This window comes from Jaculus jaculus, chromosome 6, assembly GCF_020740685.1.
Source record: "Jaculus jaculus isolate mJacJac1 chromosome 6, mJacJac1.mat.Y.cur, whole genome shotgun sequence".
NCBI classification, from domain to species: Eukaryota; Metazoa; Chordata; class Mammalia; order Rodentia; family Dipodidae; genus Jaculus; species Jaculus jaculus.
The window spans coordinates 38,738,211-38,761,175 of NC_059107.1; the positions used below are offsets into that span (position 1 = coordinate 38,738,211).

Here is a 22,965-nt window from a genome sequence, read left to right on the forward strand (position 1 = left end):
TTCAAGGGATTATGCGTGAAGTTGAGGTTGTTTCCTCTTCAGGTGGTAGTCATAACCCTGTCACCTGCTGGCTCTTGTCTCCTGGCATTGGCCCCACACAGTCTCCCATGGGGACAAGCTTCAGCTTCTCCCCAAGCAGCTGCTCCACATGAAAGCTAAAATAGTGCTCCTTCTGGGCTGGAGAGAGGGCTCAGCAGTTAAGGGGCTTGCCTGTGCATTGTAAGGACCCATGTTTGACTATCCAAATCCCATTGAAGCCAGACACACAAAGTTGAGCAAGTGCAGGGTTGCACATGCCCACTAGGTGATACAGATGTCTCAAGTTCGATTGCAGTGGCTGAGGCCCTGACACGCCAATTCTCTCTCTCAAAAAAAATTTTTTTAAGCAAAGTTATGCTCCTTCCTTTGGGTGCATGCTTAGGGTTAAATGACTAAAGAGGGGTGCCAAGAATGAGTAACAGGCTACTTTCTAAAACAGGCCATCCAGACTCCCAAGAGATATGAATTTATTTCCTGTAAGGAAGCTGACAGGAGACCATGAGAGTAGAGTTAGGGTTCCCTCAGATCCAGTCCGATCCCTGCCTCCTCAGCTAACTGCCCAAGCCCTCAGGCAGCTCAGCCTGCTAAGTGAAGAAGAAGAGCATCTCCTCATTGTCCTTGTCCACCATGCCAAGCTTCGATGTCTCCTTTGCTTTAATAACCGGGGGGCGGGAGCGGCACATCAGCCTCCTGCCTCGCTGCAGAGGTAAATGAGTGGGTGAGGGGGTGAGCTGTGCTGGCTACTGGCTATGGTGCCCACGTGCCATGCCAAGGAGCTTGGTCAGCTCTGGTCATGCAGACAGGCCAGGCAAGCCAGACACAAGACAGCTGGAGTGTGGGCCAGCCCGTAGCCACCATCCATGCTCCGTGGAGCACGCTTTTAAGCAGTGAGACCTGAACCCACAGGCTAGGAAATGCCAGGGAGCCCTGCAGTGTTTGCCCTTCCCCAGTGTCAGTGTGGGTGATGTGTTTAACAGAAAGCCCATCAGCTCCCCTGTCTCCAGGACCATATTCTGTGTAGGCAGGGCCTTAGCAACAGGTAGCAAGCTTAGTCTAAGGCTCTGGATGGTGAATGGAGTGGCAGTCTGCCAGGGCTGCTTATTGGTGACAACTCTAAGCTGAATGCCTACACCTGGGAGAGGGTTAAAGGCAGGGTATCCTGGAGGAGGTGAGTCCTGGGCAAGAGAGCCCTAGGACCAGGGTGCTGGGAGTGCCTGGCTATGGAGACAAGCTCCACCGTCTGGAGCCTCCACCACAGGCTTAGTCCAGGCTGACCTGGAATTCACTATGTAGTGTCAGGGTGGCCTTGAACTCATAGCGATCCTCCTATCTCTGCCTCCAGGTGCTGGGATTGAAGGCATGCGCCACCACGCCCAGCTGCTTACCTTCCTCTTGATGTCAGCCTGGGCCCGAGCCCGGGCCCGCTGTAGACGCTCTTCCTGCAACAGCTTTTGCATCTTGGCCTTCTCTTCCCGCATCCTGGGAACAAGAGCCATGTCCAGGGTCTGGGAGAGAACCTGCCTCCCATTCCGGCCCCAGCTCAGGCCATGTCTTCCATCACTTGAGAAAATTCCCACCTCTGCCTTTCATGTTGGCTCTGGACAGGATAGCCCAGGCCAAGAGGAGGGCAGACAGCATTTGGCCTTAGGGGTGACCTAAGTTAGGAGCACACTCCCTAAAAAGCACATTTCCCAAGACCCACAGCTAGGGTGCTGGCCCATGTTCTGACAACCCTGTGGGTACCTGTAACAACTCAGCACCCAGCTAGGGCATTGATCCTGGAGCAGGCTCCGAGGAGCCAGAGGAGATGGCCCTGTGCTTTGGAGAGACAGACTTGTACCCTGGGTACCCAGACAGGAGTGCTGTGGGGGTGGGCTCTGGCCAGAATGCCCTGGGCCCAAGTCAGGGCTGTAGAACTCCAGGGTAGGCACACAGCCTCACCTAATGCGCCGCTCCCTCTCCTTGGCCTTCTCAGCCTGCTCGATCTTGACCTGGGGCACACGCTCCAGGTTCTCCAGCAGCTCACCCAGCTGGTGCTCTACCACACTCAGCATTTGCACCGTGCCCAGGTTAGCTTCCTGCTGTGTGCCTGCACAGCGCCGGTACACATCCAGCACCTTGAAGTTCAGAGACTCTAGCAGCTTGTCCTGGGGGTGGGGGGAATCAGCAGTGTGGCCATGACATGTGCCCACCCCAACAACACCTCTGCCCACACCAGCAGCCATGGCCTGCCAACCAGGGTGGAGCAACCACAGTGGGGACTCAGGGAATGGTTGTATTTTTCTTAGCCACAGTAACCCTAGAGTCCCTATGGTCAGCCACTGGCTCATCTCATGTCCCAAGTCTTGTGTTCCATCCTCTCCCCCCCAGCTGCCTTGACAAGCCCACTCCTGGCCCCAGCTCCCCACAGGAACACATCCTCTGCGGCCCTGGGCAGATGAACTTCCTTCTCTGAGCCTGTTGTAACAGTTAGAAAGTAGGTGACAGCTCCTGCCATGTGGGGGCCCTCAGGCCTAGGCACTGCCCAGTGACTCCAGCTGAGTCTGTGCCTGCTCATTGCTCCTCACTCCCTATGTGTCCCTGGCCTGGTGCTTGGCACACAGAAGGCATTCAGCAGTACTGGAAAGAGCACCTGAGTGAATAAATTAAGAAGTTTCAGGATGGGTGTGTTCTGGCCTCCTGGCCCCACCCAAGGACAAGCCCCCCACTCCCGCCAAACCCAGTCACACCTTGCAGGATGCAGTTCAATAGCAGGTTTATGGAAAGTACAGGCATGAGGGAGGCATGAGGGGCAGCTGAACAGGCATGGGCAAACATACCTGGGGGATACAAGCCACACCAGGGAAGCAGAACCTGAGTGGGGGGAAGCACCCCTCTCCCTGCCTACCTGCTGGTCACCCTTGTACTCCCCGAAGTGGAAGACACGGGCTTTGAGCTGCAGCTCAGCCAGTGTCTCCTCCTCCTTGGTGATGGACATCATCATCGTAGTGATCCACTGCTTCAGCTGGTTGACTTCTCTGTCCCTGCAAGGGGCCAGCGTGATTTACTCAGGACCCGTGTGACCCCTCTCAACCAGGCCCAGGAGGCAAAGCCCTGTCCTTGGGCCCAGGACCATGGAGGCTTTTGGCCACAGGACTCCCAGGACAGGGTTGAAAGGAGAAGCAATGCCCTTAATTCACAGGCAAGGGTTTAACCTCTAAGACATCTTTCCAGCCCCCAAATTAGCCATTTTTATTTCTACATAATTCTTCATTTCCCTCTCTCCTTTGCTTCAGAATTATTTTTTTTCTGATTTTTTTTTTATTAGAGACAGAAAGAAGGACAGGGGGAGAGAAAGAGTGAGAATGGGTGTGCCAATGCCTGTATCCACTGCAAAAGAACTCCAGATGCATGTGCCACCATGTGCATCTGGCTTACATGGGACCTGGAGAATAGAACCTGGATCCTTAGGCTTTGCAGGCAAATGCCTTAACTGCTAAGCCATCTCTCCAGCTCTTTAATTTTTTTCTGATTTATTATTGATTTATTAGAGACAGAGAAGGAGAGAAAGAGAGAGAATATGCATGCTTTAGAATTCTTTTTTGTTTTTTGAGGTGGGGTTTCACTCTGGCCCAGGCTGACCTGGAATTCACTATGTAGTCTCGGGCTGGCCTTGAACTCACTGCAATCCTCCTACCTCTGCCTCCCAAGTGCTGGGGTTAAAGGCATATACCACCATGCCCGGCTTTAGAATTCTTTATTACTTTTGTCTCTACTTGGATTCTCATGACACTTTTCTGGAACTGTCTTCTTTGCCATTTCCCCCCTAACTACCCTTTCATTGTGACCACACAGACCCTATCTACAGATAGTCATGGCCCCCAGAGCCCAGATGGTATAGGGATGCAAACATTTCCCCTCGTTTTCTTTGCTACTTTGCCTGAGAGTCCATGCAGATCTTGGACAGGCAGATACACAACCCTCTTAAAACAGATGTATGTATTCAAGTTTTCCATGCATAAGAGTTTATATCTTGTCTTCTAAGTATGGGCAAAATTGCTGTCAACATGGAAAGATAAAATTTACTAAGTAGGGCTGAGTATGACAGCTCATGCCTGTAAGTGCCAGGAATCAAAAAGCTGAGGTAGGAGGATAGCCATGAATTTGAAGCCTGCCTGGGCTACAGAGAGGGTTACAGGCCATTCTGAGATAAGGTAAGACCCTATCTCAAAAAAATAAAATAAAATAAAAAAATAAATACACGTAAGTATTTACATAAATACATACATCAAAACTAAACGTGTTTTACAATGCACTTCATTAGCCTAAGTGGACCTGGGCTTCTATTTATTTGACTTCTTCTTCTTTTTTTTTTTTTTTTTAATTTGAGAGCAACAGAAAGAGACAGACAGAGAAAGGGAGAGTATGGATACACCAGGGCCTCTAATCACTACAGATGAACTCCAGATGCTTGTGTCCCTTATGCAGCTGGATTTACATAGGAACTGCAGAATCAAACTTGGGCCTTCAGGCTTTGCAAGCAAGGACCTTTAGCTACTGAGCTACCCTCCCCAGCTCTTTATTCAACTTCTTGAATAGATATGGGCTTATTTGATTTTGTTTTATAGATTTCAAAATCTGGGTTTTTCATATGTTCTTTCTGAGAAAGGGTATTCAAATTAATGGGCTCTGCCTCCCCAGAAGCCAAATGTGGATGCCCTTAGGACTGGTTCCTGGGCATGTACGTGGCTGTTGGAGGAGAGTCAGTTTTCTCTACAGACTCTGGGACTCTGGGAGGCTCTGCCTCTCCCTGGCCCCTCTGTGCCCCTGGCACTCCTCAGTGACCAGGAAGCACAGTCTTGCCCATGAGCATGAGCCACAGTGGAGTCCTGAGACAGATTGTCAGGGACCTGGCTCCCCCTTTGGATGTTGCTTCCAGCTCAAGTTCTCTGTTCTTACAGCCATCTTCCCAGGGTTCCATTGGATTCTATTTTCCCATCCCTCCAGATAGTCCTGGACCACTTGGTGCTTTCTCCTGGGAGTCTTGCCTGGCCCCTCTCATCCACTGTCACCCTTCACTTCAGTTCCCTTTCTCATGTCACTTCACCTCATCTTTTTAGCATGTATCACTTTCTCTAAGTCAAATGGTGGGTCTTTTCACTGTGTCTGCTGCAAACAATGTGAATTCCACACAGGTAGGGCCTGGTCTGACCCTTGCAGGTCATAGGCCCAGAGGAGATACTCAGGTAAGCGGAGTTGCTAGATGTCCTGGGTATGCCTCAGCTGGGGGCCCTGCCTTATCCTGCCATGTCTAGCTTCCTTGGACACCAGGAGAGATTCCTGCAGAGGAGATTGGAGTAGGATGGCTGATGGCCACACCTAGCAACAGGATCACAGTCTCTGGAGGACTCTAGGAGGGAGCAGGACCAGCACCTGCCTTCCCTCACTGCCCAGCACACTGCCCCTGGGGCCCTGCCACACTGGGCAGGTATAAACACCTCCCACTTCCAAAAAGCTCTTCTGAGTCCAAAGACCTATCCTTGGACCCACCCATCCAGCTCTGCTTCACTGTGCTTTCCTGATCAGCCTGAGCCACTCCTGCCCTGTGCTGCCAATGCTCCAGGGCCCCTAGGAAGGCAAGGGGTCCATCCTAGCAGTCCTGGGGAAAGGCGAGCAGTGGGGGCCAGCTGGTCTGCTGCCATGCCAGGACATTCCTCATGGCTAGTGAACTGACCTTGCCAAGCCTGCTTGAGCACCCTGGGGTACTGTGGCTCTCTACCTCACCCATAGGGCCAATCTCCCAGGGCCTGGCAGAAAAACTGGGATGGGAGGCTTCAGGCCCCATGCAAGGGGACTGAAACACTATAGGGCTCCTCACAGGTTTGAACCTACATGCGCACTTGGGTGGTTTTCAGAGACAAGTTGAGCTCCTCCAACGTCTCCTCCATTTCTTGTGTGTTCTGGATAAGTGACAGGTTCTGTTCCTCCAGCTTTGTGAAGACATCCAGCAGTTGCTGGGGCTCCGTGAAGTATAATGCCAGCTCCTGGGGAGGTGGTGCTGCTAGTGTGGGTTGGGCCAGGCATAGGTAGAAGGATGCTGTACAGAAAGGGGCCTGGTGGGATAGGGTGGGTTATGGGTGGGGTGGGAGGAGGGGGAGGAGGGAAGAACCCAGCTACAGACCTCCCCATCACTGTCTGTGTCTTCCTGTGACTGGACCGTAGAGCTTGACCTGTGGACAGACAGGGCACAGGGCTCCTGGGACCAGCCCGGGCACCCTGGCAGTGAACAGAGATCTGAAGACGCGAGTGGAGCATGTTGCCCCATCTTTCCCTCCTGCAAGTTACCCAGATATAAGCAGGCCCAGATTACTGAGAGGCACTCAGGAACCTACATGGACTGTGAGGACCTGAAGGGGGGGGTACACATGAACGTCCCTATAGGAGCCCCATCAAGGACCAAGAAGGATTTCCCCTAAGAGAAGCATGACAAGAGAGGAAGCACTGGCCAGACTTGCACCTCACCACTGGGTACCTCTGGCACCTGTGTTGCAGGGGAGGAATGTGGAGGGGAGCTCAGAGGCAGCTCTGCAGGACACTGCTGGCCCAGAGGTGCCTTCCTGAGCACCCACTCTCCAGAGGTTGATGTGCCACCCTGTGCAGCTCACAACTGCATTCAACAAGCTGGTCTCCTAGCTTGCCGGTTCTTAAACTGTGGGTTACAACCTCAGGTGTGTGTGTGGGGGGGGTCACATTACTGAATGTGGACATCACAAAAAAAAAAATAGCAACAGTGAAAGGTTTCTGAACACACAGTAATCGAGCAAAAATTTGAGGTCAAATGCTTACTCATTTCGAGCTGTTTCTGACAGCACGCGCCTGTGGCTCACCACATGACTTCACCGTAGCCTTGGTTCTGAGCACACATGTGCACCTTGCCATCACACCACACCATGCAAACAAAACCCGCCTAGAACACGCCAGCTCAGATTATAGGCTATTGTATATTATGGATTGCAGCATTGTTACCGTATGAAGTTTTCTGTTCTTAGGAAAACATAGTGGCTTAATTATGGAAAATAAAGACCGTTAATGTTTTCCTCAGTTATTTCTCAGCATGTATCATATTCATTTATCTTTGGATTGTGTTGTGGTCAAATATTCAATTTTAAAATTGCCATTTGAAGCAAGGCACAGTGGCGTACATCTTTAAGCCCAGCACTTGGGAGGCAGAGGTAGGAGGATGACCATGAGTTTGTGGACAGCTTGGATCTACATAGTGAATTCCAAGCCAGTCTGAGCTAGAGTGAGACCCTACCTAAAATAAATAAATAAATAAATAAATAAGCTATTTGAGTTGCTGAGTTGAAGTTCATTGGAAAAAAAAATACTAAATGAATTTTTACTTTCAGCTACTACAGAATTTCTGACAATATCTGAGATGGTCCTAAACATACTTCTGCCGTTTGGTACTATGAGTTTATGGATGGCACCATTCTCTTAACTCTGGAAGTCACTGAGGCTGCTCTCTATCCTGCAGTATCAAATTTCCAACCAAGATTTATTTATGTGGAAGTCAACAAGCATGTCCATCTCATTAGTATATAGATTTGTTTTTGCCTTTAATCAGCAAAATTGTATAAAATGTAACCAAAATTATATAACATATACTAAGAGATTATTTTAAAGTAAATTTCCTTATGATTTATGAGCAGCAAACTTTTGATTTGTATACCTATTTTATATATCTATACACCTGGGATGGTATAAAAAATTCTCAAAGAAAAAGAGTCCCAAGTGAAGGAAGTTAAGAAACCTTGCCCTAGCTAATAGAGTCAAGGACCAGGATGCCAAAGCAGAACAGTGTAATAGGGACCCACGTTCTAGGTTCTCCCGACAAATGGCTGAGAAGCTTAGAGCCTCTGTTTTCCCAGTGATGCCACAGGCCACAGTCAACACATGACATCTAGGTCATTGTTGGTGACTGGTCTCTTTCCATGGGCAAGACATCACACCAGAAGAAAGGTAGCTTGGGATCAGCTAGAGCTAAGGCACTTCCCAGCCCAAAGAGCATGAGGTGGGAGGACTTGGGTGGCTGAGGGGCACTACACTATGTGGCATGTGCTCCGGAACAGGCCCCCAGGATGGAATTCAGGCAGTCTTAAAGCAGGGGAATAGAAGATGGGACATGGGAGGGAGCTGCAGATATTTGAGCCTTTCCTGCCCACCACTGCCCTTGTCCAGGCTGATGCACTCTGAAACTTCCAGTGGAAAATGGAAGGACATGTCAGTTGCCTGCGGGGCAGACAAAGGTTTCTTAAGCAGAATGTCAGATGCATCAATCGTGAGTGAAGAGACTGGTAAAGTGGCATGGCTGGAGGGAATTCCTCTTTCAAACTAGGCAGGGGTACAGAGGACGCCAAGCAGCCAAGCCCAAACCTTCAGAACCAGATTGTCATAACAGCTCAGCGTGGCAGATAGGGAATTGCTTGTGTTGATCATCAGGAAAGTGTCACTAAAACCATCAGGATATCATTTTGTCCCTGTGGGGACTAATTCCTGTTTTTTTGTTTTTTTTTTTCTGTATTCTGGGACCTTACTAACACTCCCAGGTGAGCCATCTCCTAGAGACAGGACTGACCCCAGCACATGCTTTGCAGTGCAAGACTACCCATCTGACCCCAATCCCACTCCTTTTATCGGGCTGTCACGCTGCGGTGTGTGGGGGGCGGGGGGCGCCGTCCTACCCGGGTCAGCCCAGGACCTGTGGTGGCCCCTGCAAAATGGCCTTAAATGGCTTCTTTCTCATGTCCCTCTCCCTGTAGTCATGGTAAATACCCATTTTTTGTCCCTGGGAACCCTGCCTGCACCTTCAGTGGCTTTTGTTCCCCTGGGCCCAAGGCCACTCACACTCTGGTGTCCAGCCTGCTGGGCAAGCTGGGTTGACTGCGCTGTGGGAACTTTGGGTTGCTGGACTGGGTCTGCCCCAACCGCAAGTGCAGGAGCTTCGCGGACCTCTTGCTCTGCACCACTGTGGAAAGCGGGGGGCTCTCATGTGTCCCGGCCTCGGGGGCACCCTCCTCCAGCCCGGGGCAGCCCGTACCTCGGGTCCACGATAAGGTTGTTCTGCTTCTAACGCCAGTTTCTACAGGAGACAAAAGGATGGAGTCTAGATGGCCTCATCTGGCCCCAAACTTCAAGCTACAGTTCAACCTGAGAGGAAGGGAGGGAGCCACCAGGAAGGAAAGGAGAAACACCCTTGGAAAACTAAGCCCTTGGGTTGACTTGACAGACTACATCCCCATACGACCACTGGGGCTGAACCACCTAGGGGCTTGAGGGTAGGAAGGTAGGGCTGGAGAGATGGCTTAGCTGTTAAGGAACCTGCCTGCAAAGCCAGAGGACCCAGGTTTGGTTCCCTAGGAGCCATGTAAGCCAGATGCACACATCTGGATTTCTTTTGCAGTGGCTGAAGGCCCTGTCACACCCATTCTCTCTCTCTCCCCCTGACTATTTTTTTTCTCTCTCTCTCATAAATAAACAAAAATAAATAAATAAAATGTAGGGAGGTAGAAAGGGCCTCATGCTTGCCGAGCCCCTTCCTGCCGAGCAAGGCTTTCCTTGTACCACCAGCAAAGAACCCCCCTTAAGGGCGGACCCCTTTCTCTTTGCCCTTACCTTTGTCCCCTACAGAGGAGACTGTGCTTTGCTCCTTGCTGACCTCGGTAATCACCTTGGACTTCTTGGCAGCCAAGCGCTTCTCTTCCTGCATCTCCTGCCACTCCTTGGGTGACACTTTGTACAGGAAGTCCTTGTAGACCTTGTAGTGCTGCAGAGTGTCTTCGAATTTGGAGATCTCACTAGGGCATGGAGGGAGATGGGCATTCAGGCTGCCTTCATCCGGAGCCTCTGTAACCTGTAGGGCCCTCTTCCCTGGGGACCCTGCCCACCACTCTCTCAGCTGGAGCCACCCCAGTCCTGCGTCCTGGTGGTGTGGCCTCAGGAATGTCACTGAGTCTTAGCTTCATCTCACCCCCCTCCCCACCCTATGAAACGGGCCACAGCCTCCCACAGGGTTTAAGTCCCTGAGAGGGCTTCATAGCACCGGACTGACTTTTGCTTCAGTGAGGTGACAGTTATAGGTACCCTCTGACCTCCCTTACCTTATGTGCGTGCGCGTGTGCTTTGGTACGTGTGTGCTGTGCATGTCTGGGTGCACATGTGTGTTTGCAGAGGCCAGAAGTGAGTGATGGGTATCTTCCTCAGTTGTCTACCTTATTTATTCAGACAGGATCTTTCACTGAGCCCAAAGCCCATCAATGCAGCTAGACTAGCCAAGCAAGCCACAGGGATCCACCCATCTTCCCCTCTTCAGAACAGGAGTTTCAGGTGCACATCACCACACCCCACATTTACACTGGTGCTGGGGATCTGAATTCAGGGCTTAATGCAGGTGGCAAGCTCGTTACTGGCTAAGCCATTACCCTCCAGCCCGCCTACTCTCACCTTTTGATGTTCACGATCTGAGCGGTGATGTCACGAATTTCATTGATCTTCTCTGTCTTGATCTTGGTCTCCTTCTCAGCCCTGGGGGACAAGGGACCAGGAGGCCAGTCATGGACTGTGAAAGACCAGCAGGCATTGGATGGATGAAACCCTGGGTCTGAGGCACCAGCAGAGTGGGCCAGACTCAGGGCAAGACTGCAGGTGGATGCTAGGGAGCTGGCGAGGGGTCATGGCTGAGGGTTGGGGTTAGAGCCTCCTTCGGGCTCTATGCCCCAGGTCAAGCTAGACCGCTGGCTTGGGCTTGGGCTGGACTGAAGATCTGAGCAAACCCAAGGACACCAGGGGCCTCCCGGCTCACAGTCTCAAGGCCTGCACTGAGCTGCGATCGTTCTCCTTGAGGAACTCATCAAACAAGGCTGCATCCTTCTCCAGGAACTTTTCCGCCCGCTCCAGCCTGTTCTCCTCCCGGATTGCCAGCATCTCCAGCCTCTGGATCTCATTGCGTTTCATTTCCAGGGTATACTGCGGGCCAGCAGAACAGGGTCACAGCCGCTGGCCTGGGCCAGACCCCAGCTAGAGGCCCTCACCTGGGTGCATTCAGACCCACCTGGAGGAGGAACATCTTCCGCTTCTGCTCTATGTACCTGCCCAGCCTGTCGGGCTCCACGTTCTTTTCTGCAACAAGAGCCCAGAGGTGAGTAGGGGTAAGAGGCCAGGCCCAAGCTGGGACATGGGCACTGCAGGGGAGGTTGGCAGTCCCGCTGCCTGCCCAGGATCAGGAGTGACTTTGTCCTGCTGCCAGCAAAAGGATAGAGGGTTCCCCCAGTATTCAGCCAGCCCTCTGTTCAGACTCAACCAACTGCAGATTGAAATATTCAGAGAATAATTTTATCTTCACTGTACTTAAACAGACTTCCCCTTGTTATAAGCCAGAGTAGCACCTTTTTTGCAAAGAAGCTATATTAAATTGGTAACATGCAAATATAGAGATGATTTAAAATAAATATGGGTACCCAGGTTACATATGTATGTAGGGAACTTCAGTATCTTGTGGAGTTTGGTACCCAAGGGGCTCTGAAAACTTGCCCGCTGGGAATACTGAGAAGTAACTTTATCATCTTGGAGTCTGCGTCGGCCTTGTGCTGCTCTTTCTATAGTACCCTTCTGACTTGAAATGAAGTGCTGGAATTTCCTAGATCTTACCCAGCCAGATTAACACTGACCAAACCCTGCAGGGGCATGGGACAGAAACTGGTCACTTTGTTCTCCACCTGGAGCACGTTAAGGCTCCAGACCAGGCTGGGCAGTAGCTAAGTCCACAGTGCCAGTGTGTCAGCCAAGTTGAGGGTATTGAGGCAGACAAGAGGCCCATGTGGGAGTCAAAGGCCAGTTTCCTATGCTTCATGAGAAGCAGCTCTGGGTGTTCCCTGACTTCCTCCAGAATGCCAGGAACTATAAGCAGGACCTACAATTGCCTGGCTGTCTGCCCTAGCCCCTGGGATCCTCTTTCTAAAAGAGCAGCTTGATGTGTTGGAACCAGGAGCTCGGTTCTACAGAACAGAAGGGTAACTTTGGAAAAGTCCCTTGCTTCTCAAGCACAGCCAGTTCCTCTCAACAGTCAAGATTAGAACAGTGAGACATCTTGCTGCCCACAACTGGTTCCTGCCTCCTTGGCCAGCCACCTGCTTCTCCAAGACTGGGGAGTGGAGGACAGGCAGAGATGGTACTCTTGGCACTGGGCTCCCCACCACACACCCAGTGAGCTCAGGGCCATTATCAAGGTAGAGACCAGAGGCCGTTATGCTTTATACTCAGTTAGTGCCCTGTCATCCTCTGTGCACCAGGACGTTGTAATACATTCCAGATCTTCAGTCTTCTAGTTGGAGGGCTATGATTGGGATTTCCTGCTGAGTAATTAATAACAGCTCATAACACACAGTTAGCTGGTTGTATGAATACAGTTAGAACCTACAGCCCATGAGTTTCCATTTGCCAGGGGCACACCATGTGATCAACGCACCCTTGGATCTACAGCACTTCAGGACAGAGCCCTTCCAAAGGTGTGGTGGCAAGACCTTCCCCAGCCCATGGGAAACAGGCTGGAGGAGTGGCTGGTCTTGAGACCCCACCCACGGGGTCAGAAGCAGCACCTCGTGTCATGGCGAGCTTCCAAGCTGTGTTGTTACGGAAATTCCACAGCTTCTGGGCCTCTTCCTTCAGCTCCTCGTCCTCTGTCTCTTCTTCCAGCTGCAGCTCTCGGAGCAGGCTGGTGTGCTTGGCTGACACTTTGTATGAGTAGGTCATCTTCTGGTGCACCCGCATCGTCTTGTTTAGCTCACGGTCCTGAGGGTGTAGAAAGTCAATGGGGCCAGGCTCCCCCCACACTCATACCCCCAATGCTTGGGTGCCAGGAGGAAAAGGGGGCACACACACAGCAGGGAGTGGGCACATGTCCCTGCACTGAACATTCCTGGCTGCAGGTGCTCCTGGAGAGGTCCTGGGCTCCTGAGCACAGCCTCCAAGTTGAAGTTGAGCTGAGTGGGTAGGAGGCTAATGACCTCCAGGGATGGGGCCTTGGGAGCAGTCACCACCTGGATCAACAGACCTGGTTGGCATGGCTACACGATGGCTTGTCACTTAATCCAAATTTCACCTTTTTACAAAGCCTGTCAGCCTGGAGTCAATTCCTCAATGTTCACCTTTTATGGAGGGCCATGAATTTGCTAAACTGACAGAGGGTGCAGGGAACTCAGATCTTTGGGGGTTCCCTGTGCAGGTTACCATGTCAGTTGGTGGAAGGTCACAGTAGCAGGCTGACCCCACTGCCATGAACCTCCTGTACCTCCCTCTTTCAGGTTATCAGACCCACTTCAGGATGGCAGGAGACAGGGGAGGGGCTCCCTGCCCAAGGCAGATCTAAGGCCTAAAACTCCCCTCACTGGCCAAGCCCTGAGTGTCTGTGCTCTGGCCACCCCTCTGTGAGTCCTTCACAGACATTTTCTCATTCAGACTCAGTCTATTTACTGCTGGGGTCTATTGAAGACTGGAGTTCAATATTTGAGAACCACAAATGACTTCAACAAATGCAACATCCAGCCTCTGCAACAAGACAACAGCACCCCTAAGACCTCAGTGGTGATGGGGCAACCTTGGAAAACACTGGGAAGCTTTAGAGGACAGGGTAAAGCTGGGGGATTGAGGAGTGTAAGGTTGGGAGGCCCACTGGGTTGGAGGGTGTGGGGTTGGAGGAACCAGCTGGGTGGAAATGGCATGAGGTCAGGGAACCCACTGGGTGAGAAAGCATAAGATTGGAATACTTTCCTGGGTTGGGGAAAGCATGAAATTGGGGGACCTAATGGATGGGGAGGGCATGAAGTTGGGAACCTGCCTGGGTGGGGAGCATGTGAGGTTGGGGACCTAGCCTGTGAGTATGCTGTCCCATCTCTGGCTGAGCCTCTCATTCCCAAGGAGGATGTGGCTCACAGACCCAGTTTTGGATGCAGAGGCTGAGAGATGTCTTTCCTCAGTGCCTGGCTGATGCTGGCTAGCGATCCCACTGCCCTGACAACAGCTGAAGTAAGTGCACACAGGCTGACTGGCCAGCCCAGAAGAAAGACTGGAGGTGGCATGCCAGGGCATGCCAAGCAGTTATAGACAGTAATCTGTGCATTTGCTTGTGATGGGGGCTGTGGGAGCAAGGGCTGCTCTCTTGAAGGAAGGAAGGAAGGAATGAGGAAGTAAGCTGGATGCAGACAAGGTAGTTCACTCCCAAGACTGAGGAGGGGATGTATGTGTGTGATCCGTGTGCTCATCTGGCCTCTGGGATTCCAAACAGAAAGGACCACATGAGGCTGAAGCAGTCAGTCCTCCCTGAAGGAAGACTATGAGACTTGAGATGAATCTTGATGGACAAGGAGAGGAGAATGTCGGGAGGGGATGGCATTGCATGCAGAGGACAGTGCCAAGCCATGTAGTAGTGGCCAAAGCAGCTTGAGCAGGCCACCTGAATAAGGCCTGGAAACAGCAGTGGTGGGTCTGCAGAAGTCAGTGAGGCACGTGAGTGAGCTGAGAGCCACGCAGAGATCCTCATTGACTGCAGAGGAAGCAAGGAACTATGGATTATACTGGAGTGAGAATAACTTGAGGATGGTGCTTTGCTGCAAAGGAGAGTGGGGCGACAGCTTACCTGAGCGCAGGGAAGGGGCCGCCATACTCACTGAAATAGCCTTGATTCGCTCCTGGTCTCGGAGCCGGAAGAAATCCATATCTCCCGATATGTGGAAAGGGTTCATGGAGGGGTCAGGACGGATCTTAGCCCCTGGAGAAGGAGCATGTGGTCTTTACCTTGGAGGCCCAGGAAGGAGCTTGTCCCAGCCCAGCATGGGAACACCCAACACGAACGAATAGCAAACGTGTTCCAGCCATGAAAAAAGTCCACTCCTGAACCCTGCAGCCCCATGAACGTCCCTCTGTGGTTTAACTCAGGAGAGCTGGGCTCCTGTTGGGCATCTGAAAGAGACTTGGGCACAGAGTCCCGTGCCTTGAGCATTTGCCCTCAGTCTTGGTGTGGAAAGACTCAGCAAAGCCACTTTCAGAGAGGACATAAGCTTAGAGCCAGAAAGTGATACAGTGGGCATCTCAGGTGTGTTGGCACCGAGAATGGGCACCAGCATCCTGGGGGTGGGCCAGAGCTAAGTTTCTGGAGGCCCCAGGAAGGCAGGCAGAGAGACCCACTGAGCCTCTCCTCCACACTGATTTGAAGATTCCAGCACACAGAGAGGGGCTTTCTGTGACCCTCAGGAAGCCAGAAGTCGAGACAGAAGAGCATACTAGACACAGGGTTCCCCACCCCTAAAATGTTAGAACTAGGTGTGAAACTGCAGGACAGCTGTGAGAAATGAGAAGGGCACCACTGGGTGGCAGAGGCTATGAAGGGCTCTGGAAGAGAGGTAAGCTACAGTGGACTTAGTATAAGAGCTCTGTGTTGAGACTGACAGCCACATGGGCTTTGGCCAGTGGAATGTGGGCAGGAATGGCTGGATGGGGCTTCTGTGGAAATTCTTTCCTTCCGAGGGTTGAGTTAGCAAGAAGACAGTTTTCTCCTTTCCTGTACCTTCTTCCTAGCAGAGTCAGCCATGATTAGGCTGGAGCTGCAACAGCTATTCTGTGGCCATGAGATAACCTTGACCATGAGATAACTTTGTACTTGATATGATTAAACCCTGTCAAGTATAGCAGAAAGTCTTAGGACATGTTCACCTGGATAATTTCCAGGAAGTATTGCTCATGGAGTCCTGGATAGACAGACTTCACGTTCCATTACTTGGGGTTAGGAGTGACAATTCCTCCGCTGTCTATGTTCCTACTGTGTTCTGTCATCCATTCTCAATAGAAATAAGCATTCCAGGGCTGGAGAGATGGCTTAGCAGTTAAGGTGCATGCCTGTGAAGCCTAGGGACCCAGGGTCAATTCCCCAGGACCCACATAAGCAAGATGCACATGGTGGTACATGTGTCTGGAGTTTGTTTACAGTGGCTGAGGGCCCTGGAGTGCCCATTCTCTCTCTGTCTCTCTTCTCTTGACCTCTCTCTTTGCTTGCAAATAAATAAATAAATAATTAAAAAAAATAATTCCCCTCTCCCCTTATCCCCAGAGACTAAGCCTGAGGGCATCTTTGGAGAGGGAGAGCATTTGCTTCCTACCAAATGCTTCTCTGGCCACCCAGCTCCAGCATTACCTTTGCCCTTTTTTGGCTTCTTCTTCGTTTTTTCTTCAATGACTGAAGAAGAGCTGTTGATCAAGGAGTCCAGGCTGCTCCCTGTGAAGACACAAGCAAGAACCATGAACCACAGCAGCCAGGCAGGGGAGAGTCAGGCACCCTCAGCTGCCTGCAGGGACACAGCAAGGCCCTTGGCTTCGGCCTCCCTGTCCACAGCTGAGATGACCTGCAACGCTGGTAAAGGAAATGGGCGTGGAGACGACTACCCAGTGCCAGCACACAGTGGCTGTTTTGTGCCTGCTTTTCCATCCTCACCCTTCACCTTTCTCTGCCAGCAGTGCAAGGGCATTTTAGGGATGCCTGCACTTAGGCCCAGGCAGGTCAAGGACCCCAAACTCTACCCCTTCCGCCTGGAGAAACAATTATGCCAACTGCCTGTGGTAAGCCTGAAAAGCTGAGGTGGCTGGGACCACCCTCCTCTCAAGGCTGTCAACTCCCACAGCCTTTCTTCGGGTGACTTGTCACTGCTGGAGCTGCTGCCTGATCACCCGATCACCACAGGGGAGGAGGCGTATCATATGGCCGCATGTTCCCTCTACCCAAACCAACCAGGATTCACGGCAGCCTAGAGGCCCAGGCTCCACCCAGGGGCACAGGAGAAAGCCAGGCTGAACTGTGGGGACAGACAAAGGGATAGTATGTGGTCCCCAGCACCCTGGATGGAAGCAAGGAAGGTAGAAGCAGAGATGGGGCTGGTGCCAGGTCCAGGTTTTCCACAACATGGGGAAAGAGCCCTGGAGACCAAACCAGCCAGCCGGTGGGAGAGGCAGGGAGGCAGGGCTGGATCTGGACCTGAGGGATTTGGGGAGAGGGTGCTGGGCATATCAGGTGTGGGGTGTGTGCAGGGTGAGACAGCAGTGTGCAGGAGGCCTGTGGAGAAGTCTAGAGCACAGGGCACTGAAATTTCCCATTTCCTAACTTTCCTCATGAATATGTGGCAAACTTTCTTGGTAGTAATTTTGTTTTGTTTTGTTTTGTTTTTTGAGGTAGAGTCTCGCTCTAGCCCAGGCTGACCTGGAATTCACAATGTAGTCTCTGTGTGGCCCCTAACTCATGGCGATCCTCCCACTTCTGCCTCCTGAGTGATGGGATTAAAGGCATGTGCCACCACACCCAGCTCTTGGTAGTAAATTTTAATTAACCTTATTATAAAAATTGGAAGCTACCAAATATTTAACACAAAGAAAAGTAAGCAAATTGACCAAAACCAACACAAGTCAACTCTTCTAAAAGCCTTGGTACTTAACTGAAAAAGAAATGTGCATACACAAAGTGATGGTGCCTTGAAAACCCTCACCTGGCCTCTCTAACAGTTTTGTCTGTCTGTCTGCTTGTTTGTTTTTGACAAAGCATCTGAGCAGCCCAGGCTGGCCTCAGACTCACACAATCTTCCTGCCCTGGCCTCCTGAGTGCTGGGCTACAGGTATGCACCTGTATTTCTAATTAAAGGTATTTTATGCAAAAGCCTCCAGTTTCACAGACAGGGAGGAGCAATAGGGTGCCAGGTGGCCCACAAGGCCTGTAAGGTCCCACAGATGGCACCTCCTCCACTGAGCTTGTGGACAAAAGGAATGTCGCAGGCTGGGACCCTTAAAATCACATTGGGTGTTCAAGGTACATAGCCATTTTCTCTTAGTCTCTGTGTCTAAAGAATGCTGTTGTGACTGCTGAACTTGGGAGACCCTAGAGCTAAGAACGCTGCGAGACATCTAAAGGCCAGAGCGCTCCCACCTGCCTGAAGCCACACACCTGCTGCCCTGCTGAGTTATCTGGCCACTGTGCTGATTGATGACTTGCTATGGAAGTTCATATAACTTCTTTCATGGCAGAATCCTATCGCTTGGGATCATATGAACTCATGTTCCCAGGCCAAGCATTATTCATACTTGCCTGAGAAAAATGTCAAATCAAATTGCCTAGAAGGGAAAGGCTGGTTAGGGAGAGAGAGGGGGCGGGTGAGAAGGGAGGGAGGGAGATGCTGAGACTGAATTCTTTCTGTGGGGAAAATGGTTTGTAAGAGGAGGGCTAGCACATCATAGAAGAGCATGGTGAGGAGTCACAGAGAAGAGCTGCAGCTTCCAAAGGACAAAGAGAATTTCTTGCTGTTATAACTTTTGGGGGGAGGAGGGAGCACTTTACTCCATGAGACCCAGTCTCTGTGCTAGGAGCTATGGAGGCCCTAGATAAGACCCAAGGTCATAAACCCAAGTGCACTGGGGTTTCCCTGGCAACAGGGGACTGTCCTGCTATAGCCCGGTTGGGGGTGAGGCTGAGGCATGAAGGCACATAGATAAGAGAGTATGTTATAAGTCAAGGTTGCCTCTTAAAGTGAATGCATGTGTTCTAACAAATAAATGCTTTCCTCTTCCTTTAAAGCAGAGTGGTTCTTTCATGTTGCGGTGAGGGACAGGGAGGGGCAGGGAGTTGGCCTTGATGGGGACAATTCGTGAAGACGTGAAGTTTGTGGAGATGGACAGTGGCAATAACTGTGCAGCAGAATACAGCAGAGTGAACTGTGGCTTCCTGCCACCGAGCTCTGCATCTTAACATTTTAACATGGTTAAGACATCTCTCATGTTATGTGCTTTGAACCTCAATTTTAAAAGGCTTTTGGAGGACTGGGGAGATGGTTCAGTGGTTAAAGGCGATTTAACCAAAGCCTGATGGCCTTGGTTCCATTCCCCAGTGCCCACATAAAGACAAATGCACAAAGTGACTCATGTGTCTGGAGTTGGTTTGCACATCCTCATTCTCCCTCTCTCTCTCCTTGCAAACAAATAAAATATTTTTAAAATAAAAAAATGTAGAAATTTGTTTTCTTTCACTCACAAGTTCTCACACACACCTGGCTCAGTGAGTCCATTGGTGCCCTCTGAAATTTTTTTCACTCTTTTATAATTTCTCAATTTTTTTGTAGGCTTTGCATTCATTTACTTGACGGAGGAAACTAATTTTATTCTCATGAGAACAATAAACAATATATTTTTTTCTTTTTTGTATTTTTTTTTGGTCAGCATCCAAAAATGTTTTAATAACAGGACAAAATATGGGGTAGTTAGTTTTGGTAGCTGCGGCTTGCACACTGTCCTCTAGCATGCTCGAACTTCTGGCCCTTGGAGTGGACATAAGGTTTGGTGTGGCCGTGTGGGGTTCCTGGGGCCTTGCCAAAATGCCTGTACACCTCCCGGCCTTTCCGAGGACCAGATTGCAGCACATTGCCACGGCCCTTGGGGGACTCCAGGGCCAGCTGGTCAAAGGTGAGGGTCTTGCCACTGGCCTTGAGGATGTGGCTGCGGGCCTGGCTGCTGACACGCAGCACACACACCTTCAGCTTGGGCACCTCTAGAACATGCACATCATCTGTGACCGTCCCTACGACCACAGCTGTTTTGTTCTCCCGGCCAGGATGCTTCATTTTCCGAATCATCTGGGAGAGGGACAAGGGAGGCCGGTTTGTGCGACTCATAAACAACCTTTTGAGCACAACTTGGTTGAAGGTGGAGTTGGTTTGTCTGGCCAGAAACCTGTACAGCTTGACCAACAACCACAGGTAGATGTCCTGGCTCTTGGGCTTCTTGCAGCGAACCTTCTGGTCCTTGTTGTGACGGATGTCAACTCCCATGATGGCGACTCTTGCTCAGCCAGGTACGGAAAGAGCTCTTTTTGTATTTTTTTATGAAAGAGAAAGAAGAGAGCAAGAGAGAGAGAGAGAGAGAATTCAAAAGAGAGAGAGAGAATTGGCACACCAGGGCCCTCAGCCACTGCAATCAACTCCAGACACGTGCGCCATCTTGTGTGCGTGTGTGACCTTGCACACTTGTGTCATCTTGTGCATCTGGCTTAGGTAGGATCTAAAGAGACAAACATGGGTCCTTAGGCTTCACAGGCAAATGACTTAACCACAAAGTTGTCTTTCCAGCCCAAGCTCATCTTTTTAATTTTCCAATTTTTGCAATGGTTTCTCTGGACCACCAATGTTGTGGTTACCTTAACATTGCTGGGACAAAGCACATGACCAGAAGAAGCTAATGGGAGGAAAGTTCTTTATTTTGGCTTACAGTCTCCATGACGACAGTGGAAAGATGGTAGAGCAGAGGTTGGACATCACCTCCTTGCCATAGCAGGTGGTAAATGGTGAACAGCATTAGGAGAGTGAGCCAAACTCTAGCAAAGGGGAGCTGGCTGTAACACCTTTAAGCCCGCCCCAACAACACACCTCCTCCAGAAAGGCTCCACCTCTCAAATTGCCATCAGCAGGAAACCAAGCATTCAAATACATGAGTTTATGAGGGCCATCTAATTCAAACCACCACCACCAAGTTTAGCCAGGAAGCTACCTGCATTTCTTTCCAGAATTACATCACCCCAACTGGTACTAAGCAGCACCTCAGTTTTCACCTGTGTCAAGGAGACCATGTGTCTTCTAGTGACCTGCCCATTTGCTGGCTCCTTCTGGTTTTGCAGGAAGGCTGTGGTTTCCAGTGGTCCTTGAAACCTCTACCGGCTGAAGAGCACAGCTCACAGGCTGGTGAGAGCTGAGGAACAGCTCCCCCACCCCCTACCTTCCAGACTTAATCAAATCTGCTCCTTGCAGGGCATTCTCTTCTCTTTTAACACTGTTTTTAAATTAAAAAGTCTTTAAGGCATGTCTACTTTTAGAATATTTCAGGAAAGTCTGAGTGGTTGTGAAACAACTGTAAGAAACCGTAAGAAAAGCTAAAACACATATTTCCTGGGTGAGGGAGACATTCAAGTCCTGGTATCAGAAGGTACAGCTGCCTACAGGGGACAATGGAGAGGAGGTTGTCACCTCTTAGGCCCCCTGCTGACCTGCCTTCTTTGCCCACTACCCTTGGGCCTCTCTGTCCCACAAGACACCTTCTCCGCATTCCTGAGGTGAGTCACTGCCATGAGATGACTTCTCAGGCTTCTTTTTTCATGGTGGGAGCTGAGTCTCCCTTCGTGGCCCTCACCTGGTCTCCTGTGACCACTTCAACTGGGGCTCTGAGTGCCCACCCTCCCCACACTGCACTGGCTTGCTCTAGAGAACATCCCTAGGTCTCTGGTGTCCCTGAGAATGTCAGAGTCCCTTTCCCAGGCCCCAAGGTGGGAGTTCAGCACCAATGGGAGTTGGGAGAACCTCTTACGCACCATTCAGTGCTATTAGAATTGTTACTCTGGGCAGATCTTCCCCCAGTCTACTATGAACACCTTCCCATGCTTTCTCTGAACTTTAAATGTGTCCACAGCATGTTTGACGGGCCCTGCTGATGTCCCTGTAGGGACTCTCCCATGGACGCTGTAGCCCATGCATGACCCTCCCTGTGCTGCCTTTGGCTGGCTTGTCCTGGACACTTCTGGTCGCCAGCAGCTGGGAAGCTCCACCTGCAGAGATGAGATGGTCCTCCAGCGGGCCAGCTATTTTCAGCTGAGTACTAGATCTGCCCGACAGAGGGCGCCCTGGAAGGCCTGTGATTGGTGCAAACTCAGCTTTCATGCAAATGAGGGACTGCCATGATTGGCGCATAGCCCTTGCCACGCCCCCTATCTGGAGCTCTAAGTAGGCTGTGGACTCAGTTCTTGGCTCAGCTGGGGAATGGCTTCATATACTGGTCCCTATGTTGCAGTTTTACAGAGAGATGATGGAGTCCCAGAGAAGGGTGGAAGCAGAGATGAGGTGGAGTACAGAGGTTCAAGTACCAGAGAAGAGAACCTGCTGTGGCCCCAGTCACTGGAAGGTTTAGGGAACTTCCAGGCCTTAAGGGCTGAGCATCCCATCATCTTTCCCCTGAGCTGCTGTCAGGGGGTTCCTGGGGCCCAGCCTTCTCTCCAACTTTCCTTCTTGTCTTATTGCTGGACAGGCATCGTTGTGCTCTGGAAACTCCATGTCCTGGTATCCATGAGAAGAAGGTTGGATTTCTGTCCTGGTCCTTGTCTTGGAATTGAGACTGTGCAGGGAGCAGAGCATTAGGAGGGTTCTGAGTTAATGGTGGGGCTCCATATAGCTTCATTCTCCTTATAACAAGAGGATGGCTGTCTTTTCTGGGGTTCTGTCTTCGCAGGCATAGCCAACTGACTCTTTGTTTTTGAAAAAAAAATTATTTATTTGAGAAATGGAGAGAGAAAGAGGCACACCTGCCAGGGCCTCTTGCCACTGTGAATGAACTTCAGACTCATGTGTCACTTTGTGCATCCGGCTTAACATGGGTACTGGGGAATCCAACACAGGCAAGCAGTATTTGCAAGCAAGTTTTATCTGCTGAGCCATCTTCCCAGTCCCTAACTGACTCTTAATGGAACCAGAGCAGAAGTATTAAGGGAGGGTTCACCCTTTAGAGAACACTGGGGTTCCCAGAGCTACATCAAGGGACCAAGTTGACCCTGAAATCTCATGGAGCTCCTGCCACTGAGCCTCAGGGACCATCATGGGCTCATCGTGGGATCCTGTGGTCATGCTTAAGCTGCTGCTTCTCAGACTTGCCTACACATGCAGACCACCTTGGGTCCTGATCCATGCAGGCTTTCTAGGTACCATTTATTCAAATAAAAGATGCCCATGACATTGATCTCTCCCCTCCAGCCACAGTTCCTCTTGTTTGATGCAGGGGTTGAGCAGGCAAATACATGCTTAGGGTGTGTTGCAACATTCCAGAAAACAGCAACAT

General features: G+C 50.9%; 2 protein-coding genes across 3 annotated transcripts in view; both read right to left on the minus strand.

Annotated features, from left to right (window-relative positions):
- Nucleotides 1-507: 507 nt before the first annotated feature.
- Nucleotides 508-22,965, minus strand: part of Cfap100 (cilia and flagella associated protein 100) — a 29,495-nt gene continuing 7,037 nt past the window's right edge. For both annotated transcript variants that reach the window (XM_045151425.1, XM_045151426.1), the window contains exons 3-17: nucleotides 16,259-16,339; nucleotides 14,739-14,839; nucleotides 12,672-12,864; nucleotides 11,129-11,196; nucleotides 10,880-11,043; nucleotides 10,522-10,602; nucleotides 9,694-9,875; nucleotides 9,119-9,160; nucleotides 8,926-9,046; nucleotides 6,200-6,248; nucleotides 5,911-6,062; nucleotides 2,927-3,062; nucleotides 1,981-2,186; nucleotides 1,425-1,518; nucleotides 508-737 (exon numbers count right to left, since the gene is read on the minus strand). In XM_045151425.1, coding sequence (XP_045007360.1) covers nucleotides 624-737; nucleotides 1,425-1,518; nucleotides 1,981-2,186; nucleotides 2,927-3,062; nucleotides 5,911-6,062; nucleotides 6,200-6,248; nucleotides 8,926-9,046; nucleotides 9,119-9,160; nucleotides 9,694-9,875; nucleotides 10,522-10,602; nucleotides 10,880-11,043; nucleotides 11,129-11,196; nucleotides 12,672-12,864; nucleotides 14,739-14,839; nucleotides 16,259-16,339 — 1,784 coding nt within the window. In that variant the 3' untranslated portion in view covers nucleotides 508-623. The remainder of the gene's footprint in view (nucleotides 738-1,424; nucleotides 1,519-1,980; nucleotides 2,187-2,926; nucleotides 3,063-5,910; nucleotides 6,063-6,199; nucleotides 6,249-8,925; nucleotides 9,047-9,118; nucleotides 9,161-9,693; nucleotides 9,876-10,521; nucleotides 10,603-10,879; nucleotides 11,044-11,128; nucleotides 11,197-12,671; nucleotides 12,865-14,738; nucleotides 14,840-16,258; nucleotides 16,340-22,965) is intronic.
- Nucleotides 19,356-19,951, minus strand: LOC101595810 (60S ribosomal protein L18-like). Its single transcript, XM_045151427.1, has one exon. The coding sequence runs from the start codon at nucleotides 19,920-19,922 to the stop codon at nucleotides 19,356-19,358; it is 567 nt and encodes a 188-aa protein (XP_045007362.1). The 5' UTR covers nucleotides 19,923-19,951.

Excerpts from the sequence above, each read along its gene's own strand:
- LOC101595810 (XM_045151427.1), bottom strand. The coding sequence starts at position 19,922 with ATGGGAGTTGACATCCGTCACAACAAGGACCAGAAGGTTCGCTGCAAG.